At 36.6% G+C, this 12,481-nt stretch overlaps 1 protein-coding gene across 5 annotated transcripts in view; it reads right to left on the bottom strand.

Moving 5' to 3' along the window:
• ANKIB1 (ankyrin repeat and IBR domain containing 1) overlaps positions 1-12,481 on the bottom strand; it is a 56,024-nt gene that overhangs the window by 28,353 nt on the left and 15,190 nt on the right. For all 5 annotated transcript variants that reach the window (XM_080975612.1, XM_080975616.1, XM_080975615.1 and 2 more), the window contains exons 2-4: positions 7,566-7,828; positions 5,587-5,887; positions 1,913-2,095 (exon numbers count right to left, since the gene is read on the bottom strand). In XM_080975612.1, coding sequence (XP_080831738.1) covers positions 1,913-2,095; positions 5,587-5,887; positions 7,566-7,753 — 672 coding nt within the window. In that variant the 5' untranslated portion in view covers positions 7,754-7,828. The remainder of the gene's footprint in view (positions 1-1,912; positions 2,096-5,586; positions 5,888-7,565; positions 7,829-12,481) is intronic.

Below are 12,481 nucleotides of genomic sequence, written 5' to 3'. Positions count from 1 at the left end.
TAGCAGTAGAAATAAGTCTTTAATTTAGAAAGTGGCACCTTTCCTATTGACAGTGATGGGCCCCTGGTTGTTCTCGTAATATTGTTCTCGTGTGTACTGGCTTCTTATAACTCTTGGGGCAATCTGAAGTGCTTATTTTGACAAACCCTAAATCACGTCAGCCCATGTATATATTAGAGAACACTTTCCTTACACATTGTCTCAACAGTCAACAAGAATTGCTTCACAGGATGGGATCAGAATGGTGGAGGGAAGGTTCTGTCACATTAGCACATGCATAGACTACATTTAATGCTAACCAGGTTCCCACTTAACAAGCGTATGTATTAGTCTTTTATAAACTAAAAAAAAATCTTGCCCAAGGTAGCTATGCAATTTGAATGAGACACTGAGAGATGCATAACTTTGTTACTGAAATAAATAGGATTTTACAGTGCTTCTATTGGGTTTAGTTACATCTTAAATTTGATACTCGTATATAAAAAAGCATAGGGTCTGTTTTTAAAAGTTATCCTCCCTGGATTTTTCCGTGGGAAAGAATGGAACTGAGTTTTGGATTTCTGTGCTCTTTTCCAATCATTATGTGATAAAGTAAACAACTGAACAGGAGATTGTGCAGTTATTTGGATGCAAGACCTCCTCCAACTGAAAAATCAAATAATCTTCGAACTTCGAATACTGCAGGATCTCATGTTCAGTCATTCCTTTTTGTCATGATGAAGGAAGCAGGATGGAGGAAGCTATCAGTTCAATCTCCAGGTAAGGCAAAAGGAGAATGGAGTTGGGAGGGAAAGGCAGTACATAGTTAGAAGTGAAAGCAAAAAGGTTTCCCAATCCCTTATACTAGGAATCCAGCCTGTCCAAAAAGCCATTACAGATATCAGAAAGTACTGCCTGACCTGCTCCAACCTACTAGTATAAAGAGGCTTTTTGCTGATATGATTGATTTGCATGAAGTTTCCTAAACTGCAAAGAACTGAGTTGTGGCTCACAGACTGATAAACCCTTCGGTTTGTTAGTTTAAGGCTGGAGATGAAGTTTGAAGGTTTATAAGCCATCAACTTCTGAAAGCCTATTATCTCCTCTAATTTTCTGGATCAAACAACATAAACCTTCCAACAGCTTTTTTGCCTCAATGAAGCTGAGAAATTTTCAATAGTATCTCTTCCTACATATGTGTTCTACAGCTGTTTCAAACTGTTTAAACAATTTTAAGGGTGTAAAACACATGCTTGGTATACAGAAGGTATCAGGTTCAATCTCTGCATCTCCAGCTTAAAAAAATATGATGTGCCAGGTACTGTAAAAGAGCTCTGCTGTACAAATAAGCTATTGCTAATCAGAGCAGACAATACTAGCCCAAATGGATGAATAAAAAAGGAGCTGGTAAAAAGTAGCTCCCTATATTCTTGAAAATACTCATCCCTATAAACAGGAACAACTCAAGAGCTTTAGATAAAAACTACTTTGATATATAGGGACGCGGGTGGCGCTGTGGGTAAAACCTCAGCGCCTAGGACTTGCCGATCGCATGGTCGGCAGTTCGAATCCCCGCGGTGGGGTGCGCTCCCGTCGTTCGGTCCCAGCGCCTGCCAACCTAGCAGTTCGAAAGCACCCCCGGGTGCAAGTAGATAAATAGGGACCGCTTACCAGCAGGAAGGTAAACGGCATTCCGTGTGCTGCGCTGGCTCGCCAGATGCAGCTTGTCACGCTGGCCACGTGACCCGGAAGTGTCTGCGGACAGCGCTGGCTCCCGGCCTATAGAGTGAGATGAGCGCACAACCCTAGAGTCTGTCAAGACTGGCCCGTACGGGCAGGGGTACCTTTACCTTTACTTTACTTTGATATATTATTCCTTTTCCCAAGTATGCACATCTCCAGTCAGAGTAACCAATTACTAATTTTATTTTACCTCTCTTTTGTCCAAAGCAGCATATTCTGCTTCAATGCTTTCAGCTTCAGGATCTCGTGAGAACACCATCTGGGATTCTAAATTGAGTGCCAATTCTTTATGGTGTTGCTTCTCTGCACAGTCACATGGAGTATCTTTATTTTCATTTTCAGCAAACAAGTCTCCACCATGTTTTACCAGAAGCTGCAAGTTAATGCAAACCATTTTAAGAGCTAATTTTAATACAGATCCTTGGAAATTCTTTTTCAGTCGAAATTTGTCGCCAACAATTTATGCAGAATGGAAGAATGCTGAACAAAGAGAACTAAACCAGACATGTGAACCCAGGGAAGATTATAGGTTGCATCCAACAAAGTATAACTCAGAGTAGATCCACTGAAATAACTGAAACTAGGTTTGTTATGTCCATTAATTTCAATGGGTCTACTCAGAGTATAACTTTGGCCAAGTTCCTTTTCAACAGAAATATAGACACCCCTCAGAATAAAGGAGGGCACGTAGTGAGATTGTTATCCTTTAGCGAACACTTAAAGTTTAGAAATATTTGAAAAGATCAACAACTAAAAATTCCACAATATAAATACTAGGTTAATGTTCCACCATTAAACATGTTTTTACTCATTCACAAAAGACAAGCATATTGAAGCAACAACTGATTGCTGATACACACACACAAAAACCCTTTTGAATGGCAACTCTGCACATGGCATCAGAGTTTAGAATTAGATCACTGAGCCTACAAGATTTCATGCACATTATTTATTTTTTCTGTAATTTTCAGATATGGGGCATCTGTGTGTATTTTCCTGTCTTAGGCAAAAATGGCAATCTCCCCAAATTCTGTTCCTATCACACACATGAACATTAGTCCCTTTCCTGCTCTCTTTTCAAGCTGTTCACTTTGGGGAGGGAATCATTGAGAATATTCTTTTTCTAGATATAAAGCAACAGCACTGATATAAAGAAATCAACCCAGCTTGAGAATGTTGGCCAAACATTAGTAAAATGCAGGTCTGCTTTGAAAGGGCTAATTTGACTGTAATAGAAAGAAATTATGCATACAAAGAACTGTTTATCAATATGCTAATTCTAAAAGATTTCAAAAATGTCTCTTTTTCACTTGACAATCAAACCTTCATGATTTTGAAAACATGTATTTATACTTCCCCTTCCTCTCCAATAAAAACAGGCACATTACAATTAGTGGAGAAACAGCCAAGAGCTATTCAAGGATTAGAACACAGTAACGTGCTGTCAATATTCATAGACTTTTCTCAGATAGTCTGGGAGTTATGTTCACCATGCCCCAGTTTCTTACATTCCTCAAGTCAAGTGCAGAGTTTTGTGTAGTGGATAAGTATTACAATTCCTTTCCACCCAAAACACAGAAAACGTCTAATGTGAATTAGTGGGCTGGTTCACACATAATGCTAAACCATATTTTGTATTATGTGCATGAGCCTGAATGATGGCTTGTGCCTGAGTACTCTCTTGTCTTCCCACATAGTTAGGAGAAGGACAAAATCAGGATTCATATCTGCATTCCCAGATTTTTGTCATGTCATTACATACAAACAAGAAATTTTGCTTTAAAATAAATTAGAGGATGTTAAGCAAGTCATCTTCACAACCCATGGTTTGAAGCTGGCTTGTCTGCAATTGCTATAATATTTTAAACCACAAGTCAAGTTTCGGAAAGTGAAACTGAATTATGGGTTGTTATTTCTTATTTCTCCTAGCCATATGGGAGGAGAGGGGACTTATTGGAGACAGAGGTTCGTGTACATATATATAAAAACATGGTAAAACATTAAACCTTAAAAAGCCCTATACAGGGCTGCCTTCAGATGTCTCCTAAAATATATTTAATTACTCATCTCTTTGACATCTGATGGGTGGGACCACTCTGTGGTATAAGGCACTCTGCCTGGTTCCCTGTAACTTTACTTCTCGCAGTGTGGGAACTACCAGAAGGCCCTTGGTGCTGGATCTCAGCTGTATCCTAGTTCAGCATTATAGGCAAACTAGACCAGCCGCTCCAGATGAATGAATTCTGATTCTGATTGCATGGAGGCTTGGCTCATGCAATTCTTTTTTTCTCCCCCCCCCCCATATTTTATTTTCAATTTTCAATAATTTAACAATTTAGCATCCAAATTACTTACTTATTCATCCCTTCTAGACTTCCCCCCACCCCACCCCTGGTTTCCAATTTCTCCCCTTTATTATCTTACACATCTTTAGTTTTCCATTCTGTTACAAGTCCATTGATAACCCTGGCTCATACAATTCCCCACCATGTGATGAGGCATTTGCGTAGAACATCTTGCTCCCAGAAGATACTATCTGCTGCTCCTCAACCATATGAATTTATGGTGAATTTATGAAAGAGCAAACTTCTTTTTAAATTGGGATTAGTACAAAGTGTCATTTTATTTTTAAATGTTTATACATATATACTTAAAACAATTTTAAACGGTTTTATAAGTGCTAGAAGCTTATTTGGTGAAAGTTGTAAATTGGTATTAAGTTGATATGAACTAGTATTTCAAAGCCCATGTTAAACTAATTTAACAGCCTGTTTCCATGATGGTAATTCTGGCAATAGATCAGGCAGATGGTCCGTCAAACTGAGCATACACTACAATTTCCAGTACAACAGCTTCTGACAGCAATTGCTCCTTTCCCAGCATTGCAAGGGAACAGCCCCTACAAGTCCTTTTGTGACAATTCAAAGGTCTTTCTGATCTATCACTGACTGGCACAACACTGTGTCTGGCTTTCCTGCAAATAAACACTGGCAAGAAAGTAAGGAAGAGTTTGCATCAACAGCAGCAGCTGTTTGTGTCATAGTACCTATGCAAGTGTATAGAACTTGACTGGTCACTCTGCAAGATTCCACTGACAAATTAAGGCAAGCCTAAAAAACAGATCAAGTGGGTGGCAGCACCTGGAAGGAATGTAACTTGAGCAATTCTTTAAGCAGCTGCCCTGCAAATAGCTCTGGTGAATATACCATGGTGAACCTTCTTTCAATACACAAATGGACTATTACATTTTCAAGCAGCGAGTGCTACTTATGTTTGAAGTTCAAGGGACTCAAGGAGATAACTTTCAGGTCAGCAACAGGACAAGGTCAAATATGAAAAAAATGTTATTCCCTTTAATAAAATATTTGCAAACTGCTGCTATGGAAGACTAAGCATTTTTTTTGGTGTGCAACTCTGTATTAAGAACAGCCAATTAACTGGAATATACAATAAATTTCAAATATACTATAGTTTGTCTCACTGGGAATTTAACAGTTTGCACTTAAACACAACATTCAAAAGCAATACTCCCCAAAGCAAGTGATAAAAAAGAAGAATAAATAGGAGGTGGGGTTGTTTTTTTTAGTATAATAACTGGTACTGGCACATGCACAGGATCTGGTCAGTGCATGAATGAATCACCATCAGGGAATACAATGTACACTGCCTTACGTTTCACCATGGAAGAAAGTAAGGATATAAATATAATAAATTTATTCAGTACGCACTGAATAAGATGTCACTTCTTTTTGCCATTTATATATTTTTAGATACAATATTAAATGCCCTTAAAGTAGAGCTTCAGTTTTTTGAAACAAGTGTATGCTCCATCATTACTTTGATTACTATTTATATGAATCTTACCTCTACACAGGTCTTCATTCCTGAGGCAGCAGCATAGTGCAAAGGTGTATTTCTTTTATTATCAACAGCGTCAATGGCTGCTCTTTCATATTCTCCTTGGTCAAGTTTTGCTCCTTTCCATTTCAGGATCATCTGCAGACAATCTGCTCTTCTGAAATCATCTTCAAAGGGCCGTGTCAATCGAGGCTGAAGAGCTCCGTCCGATATCATAATCTGAGGCCCCATGCAAAGCAAGTGCATAGAGGTCTCATTGTGCACATTTCTTTTATTTGGGTTGCCATCTCTTACAAAAAGAAAAGTTCTATACAGAGAAAGTAAAGAAATAAAGCAGTAAATAAGAAGCAGATTTTTATAATGACATGGGAAATAAAGGTACAGTAAAGATTGAGGAAAATCATATATAAACTGGAAATCTCCTAGGAGGCTTACTTTGGTCAGAATCAAATATACACTTCCAGAGTTAACGCTAAATAATCACTTCTGGTAAGTGAACCACCATAGCTACTAGAGGGCCATGGAAACTTGTGTCCTGGGCTTTTTAGACTCATCTGCCCATGTACATTGGTTGCCAGATGTGAATTTTTTTTCAGCTCCCCTGCCCCACTAAAAGTATTTATCATACTTCTAATACATTTATAAATACTGTATTGACCCGAAAATAAGCTGCACCTTTAAAATTCAAGGGGGGAAAAAAAGACAATACTCGAATATAAACCACTCCCTTAAAATTCCACAGGCACTCACACCTATTATGTTTTACTGTATGTCTGTTTCAGCAGCGATATTGTAAAAGCCCATTTTGGTTAGGTCACAAATTTAAGCTGTACTTTAATTTTTCACGGTCAGAATTTGGGGGAAAAGTGTGGTTTATATTCAGGCCAAAACAGTACTTCTAATACATTTATCATACTTCTAATACAAATGCAAAAGAGAGGCATCTTCTCATCTGCAAACTTTTAAATGAATGGGCTATTCTGTAGCCGGAAGACTTTCCTTGTTTCCAATACATCCTATTTGATGAAGCCTGGCAGAAATCCTACTCAATGTTGTTGGCGTTATTATATTAGATCTTCTCATATTGTCATTTAAAAATGCAGCCCTGTAATGACTATTTGATAATATACTGAATAATCTAATATTGCTTTATGACTCACTGAATCAGGATGATGTGTATCTTTGTTTTAAACTGCTCTGTACCAGTGTTTATAAATACAGGAAGCTGTTTTCTTAAGATATTCCTGATAATATTAATAGCCTGTAGCTTCCTGGTAGCCACAAATAGAATTTATGTGTAATAAAAAATGTTAAACCAAAGGGCCATACACTATAAGGCATACACTGAAGAATTTATATTATTTAATAACCAGTCTGGTTTAATTAGATCTTGTTTGTTCCAGAAGCATCTGCCACAGGGAAGATCAACTGCAATTCCAGAAAGAGAGGATTGCTGCTTTAAAAAACTACCTTTCCTCTCTTTTCCAAATATTTGGCACAGCAGATACATTGCAGCTCTTGAAGTGCTGCCTTCCACCACTTAAAGATGAAAGCTTCACCCCTTTCTCATAATTGCAAGTAGAGCAAGCATCATATCCCTGCATTCTTTATTTTACAAACATTTGCACAATACAGTGTTCTTGTACTAACTCCGACTTTTCTATAGAAAAGAAAGAAGCAGAGTTATGTTCTTTTCAACATTGGCCTATGTAGAGCAACTCCTGAGCTGAAAGTAAATACCACCAAGGTCTGCAGCAACCTTTTAGGGCTATGAGGATAAGAAATCAAACATGCATGCCCTCATCTTAGAACTATTCTGGAGCATATGTGCACATTGGAACTGGAGCTAGTGTAAAGAGGTTATCCATGGCAAAATATTGAACTTGTACATCAAACGGTAGTACTACATTAGATTATGATGATATCAAAGCACATATGTCACTTAGCACATCTAGAAACACTATGAACAAAGCAACAATACTCACCCCAATATTCGGTTCATCCCATGCCTGGCTGCATAATGTAATGGAGTGTTATGCTGGTAGGGTTCTCCATAAGAAATATTAGGGTCCAGAGATTCTTTTAGTTGAGGGTTGCTCTCATATATTTGGCAGGCCAAATTTTCATCTCCATTTATAAGTGCTTTGCGGAATTTAGTAGTTGTATTTCCCATGTTGTTCTTAGTGGGGGTGCTTCTTCTGCTCCCCTTCAAACACTTGGTGTGGAGGTCAGCAACATCTTTTAAATTCTGAAACAAGCAAATAGCATTGCAAATTGGGTTGAAGAAGCTATACTAGGAATTTGCCTAAAATTAATCAACCCTTTAGGCAAATTACAATCTAAGAAGCATTTATACTGTCCTTATTTGAAAACACTAAGATTCCTTCAACTATCTAGTTCTACATAGTTTTAACTTGTGCTCTGTAAAACCATTAACATCTTTACTACATAAACTTGGTAAAACATTTCCAGATATACACTTTGGACCCAAATTAGTGGAAACTGCATAATAATAACATTTCTTTTTTTTTTTTTTTTTTTTTTTTTGCTTTTATGATTTTATTGAATTCCAACTCATAATACATTTTATCCATTATACAACAAATCATATCCATTTTAGACTTCCTTCAACGTCACTGACATTCTTTCATAGTTATCCTTTTGGTACACATTCCATTCTTCCATATTGCCATTTACACCTCCCTTCCCTCATTATTTCTATTAAACAATATTCATAAATTCTTTACAGAGCCTCTTTAAAACCCGCCAGCGTTGTATTTGCACCATAGTTATTTTCCAGATAACACACAAATTTCTCCCAGTCCTTTATAAATTTTTGGTCTTTAGTGTATCTGATTTTCCCTGTTAATTTGTCCAGTTCTGCATATTCTATTAATTTTGCTCTCCACTCTTCTACCCTTGGAATTTCCTCCTGCTTCCACCTCTGAGCCAATACGATTCTGGCAGCTGTTACAGCATACTGGAAAAGTTTGCAATCTTTCCTTCTAATGTCCTTCCCTACAACACCTAATAAAAAAGCCTCTGGCCTTTTCACAAAGGTATACTTTAACATCTTCTTCATCTCATTATAGATCTCATCCCAGAAGCTTTTTACTTTCTTACATTCCCACCACTGGTGGAAGAATGTCCCTTCTTTGCATTTACATTTCCAGCATTTGTTATCTACCTTATACATCTTTGCCAATCTTACAGGTGACAGGTACCATCTGTAGAGCATTTTCATCATATTTTCCTTCAATAACGTGCAGGCCGTAAATTTTATGTTCTCTTTCCACAACCTTTCCCAATCCTCCAGTTGAATATTATATCCTAAGTCCCTTGCCCACTGTACCATCACTGACTTCACCTCCTCATCTTTCGTGTGCCACTCTAACATTATTTTATACATCTTTGATAGATTTTTAAATTCGTTATTTATTATTTCCTTTTGGAAGGTTGATTCTTTTTCTGCATACCCCCTTTCCTTCAACTCTTTTTTAAACATTTCGTTTATCTGGAAGTAGTGTAGCCAATCATATGTTAATGCTTTAACTTGGTCGTATGATTTCATTTTCCACTTCCCTCCTTCATTGGTAACCATTTCTCCATATGTTCCCCACTTTCCTCTCATGTTAGTTTTCTTAACACACATTATTTCTAACGGGGATAGCCAATGTGGGACTTTTGGTTCTAGTATATTTTTATATCTATCCCAAACCTCTATTAGTGCTCCTCTAAAAATGTGATTTCCAAATCCCTTATGTACTCTCTTTTTGTCACACCATAGGTACGCGTGCCACCCAAATTTGTTATTAAACCCTTCCAAATCTAATAATTCTTTGTTTTCCAATTTTACCCATTCTTTTAACCAGCACAGGCATGCTGCCTCATAATACAATCTCATGTCTGGTAGTGCGAAGCCTCCTCTCTCCTTTGCATCTGTCAATAACTTAAATTTAATTCTAGGCTTCTTTCCTTCCCAGACATATCTTGAAATCGCCTTTTGCCATTCCCCGAAAATTTTTGTACCTTTTAATATGGGTAAAGTTTGAAATAAAAATAACAACTTAGGAAGCACCATCATTTTTACCATTGATATTCTTCCCCATAGTGATAGTTTCAATCTATTCCAAACCTCTAAATCCCTCTTTATTCCTTTCCACATAGGGATATAATTATATTGGTATAAATCTATATTCTTATCCGAGAGCCAAATTCCCAAGTATTTAACCTTTTTGACTACCTCTATCTCCGTTTGTTGTTTTAATAATTCAATTTTATCTTGGTCCATATTTTTAACTAGCATTTTGGTCTTCCTCTTATTCAGTCTAAATCCTGCTAATTTTCCAAATTGTTCCATCTCATCCAAAATTTCTTTTGTACTTTCTATAGGTTCTTCCAGAGTCACAACCACGTCATCCGCGAAGGCCTTAACTTTATATTCATTTATGCCTAATGTCACCCCTTTGATTTGCTTATTTTGTCTTATTGCATTTAATAAAACTTCCAGGACCACTATAAATAGCAATGGCGAAAGCGGACAACCCTGCCTTGTTCCTTTAGATATTTTAATATCTTCCGTGATGATGTTATTTATAATCAACCTAGCTTTCTGTTCTGTATAGATTGCTTCGATACCATTAAAAAATTCATGACCCACTTCCATAGCCTCCAAATTTTTCAACATAAATTCCCAGATCACATTATCGAAGGCTTTCTCTGCATCTACGAATATTAAACTTGCTGGTTTATCACACCTATCGGACAAATATTCAATAACATTGACTATATTTCTTATATTGTTCCTTAGTTGTCTGCCCGGTAGGAAACCTTCTTGGTCTTTATGTATGATTTTTACTAATATCTTTTTTAATCTCTTAGCTAGGATTCCTGTGAAGATCTTATAATCTGTGTTCAGTAACGAGATAGGTCTATAATTCTTAATTTGGGTTAAGTCCGAATCTTGTTTTGGTATTATTGTAATAAATGCCTCTTTCCATGTTCCTGGAATGTCCTTTTCTTTTAAAATGTTGTTCATTACTTCTACCAACGGGGCCATCAACGTATCTCTCATCTCTTTATAATAGCTAGATGTAAGTCCATCCGGACCTGGTGTTTTCCCTCTTTTTAATTCTTTTATGACTTCTTCTACTTCCTCTTTACATATTGGGGCATTCAGTTGTTCCCTTTGATCTGTTGGGATCTTTCTCACCATCTTCTCTTTCAAATATCTTTCTATTTTCTTCTTGTTATTCTTTTCTTTATTCTTATATAGTTGTCTGTAAAAATCTAAAAATCTTTTCCTAATTTCTTTCGGGTCTGTTATTTCTTCTCCATTTACCTCAATTTTATTAATTGTACTTTGTTCTTTCCTTTTCTTAGCCTGCCAGGCCAACCATTTTCCTGATTTATTGGCAAACTCAAAGTTTTTTTGTCTTAGCCTTTTGATATTCCATTCAACCTCTTTATTTATTAACATCGCAAATTGGGTTTGGAGAATCTTAATTTCCTGTAGTATCTTCTCATTGTTAGGTTTTTTTATCAATTTTTGTTCCTTATTCATAATCTGTTCTAAGATCTCTTTTGTCTTTTTTTCTTTGTTGTTTCTTTTCCATACATTCTGCTGAATAAAGAGGCCCCTCATCACTGCCTTACTTGCATCCCACACCACACTCGTTTTTGTCCCTTTATCCATATTATCTCTGAAGTAATTATCTAGATTTTTTTGTGCTTTTTCGACGAACTTTTGGTCGTCCCATATGTTATCATTCAACCTCCACCTAAAAGTTCGCTCTTCAAAACCTTTTAGCTCCATTTCTATTGGGTTATGGTCCGAAATCACCTTAGCCTGTATTTCAATTTTTTGAATTCTTGGAGTTAGCTCATTTGATACCCATATTTGATCTATTCTTGACATTGATTGGTTCGACTCTGAGTGGTATGTGAATTGCTTCTCTAGGGGATGTCTGAGCCTCCAAATATCTACTAAGTTACAATTCTTTGTCATCGAAAAGAATGTTTTAGGTAATTTCCCTTCTTTATTCTTCGTTCTTCTCAATCTGTCCATTTCTATTGAAACCACACCGTTCATATCCCCCATTATTATGATTTTTTGGTCCATATATTCAAATAATTTCTCCTCTAATAATCTGAAGAATTCCGTCTTGTTCCCGTTTGGTGAGTAGATCCCAACGATTATCAATTTTTCACCTTGCCACTTAATTTGAACCATTATGATTCTGCCTTCTTCATCCTTAAATAATTGGTGAGATTCAATTTTATTTTTAATATATAATACAACACCTCTTTTTTTCTCTTTATTCGAGGATATAAATTCATTCCCTAACCTTTTATTTATCAAAATTTTCCTGTGCTTTTTAATCACGTGCGTTTCTTGTAAACATATGATGTCTAAATTTTTCTTTTTTAACATATGTTCGATCTTGTTCCGTTTTTTCTTATCATTCATCCCATTCACGTTCCAGTTCCATAGTTTTAACGTCATTCTTCTTATCACTGTTTAGATTTGAGTTTTACCTTATAGTCTTTCTATCTCTTCTCCTTCTTCGTCTTCTTCCTCTTCTTCTGATTCTCTTCCAACGTGTTCTTCTTCTTCTTCTTCTCTTAATTCGAATTCCTCCCTTAAGTTTAATCCTCCTTCTGCCCCTTTAGCCTCTTCCTCTCCCCCTTGGAGCTCTTTATATCTCCTTGTAAATTTTCCAATTTCCTCCGGACTAGTTAATCTTCTTTTTACCCCTTTATAAAAAAATGAGACTCCTTCCGGAAATTCCCATCTAAAATCGATCTTATTTTTCTTAAGCAGTTGCACCAGTGGTTTATAAGCTTCTCTTCGTTTCAACAACCTTATTGGAATATCTTTAAAGATAATTATATAATTCCC

The sequence above is a fragment of the Podarcis pityusensis genome (assembly GCF_964106645.2).
Source record: "Podarcis pityusensis genome assembly, chromosome: 12".
NCBI lineage: Eukaryota > Metazoa > Chordata > Lepidosauria > Squamata > Lacertidae > Podarcis > Podarcis pityusensis.
The sequence above is the reverse complement of the archived record's forward strand: the minus strand, read 5'-3'. Positions and strand labels throughout refer to the sequence as shown.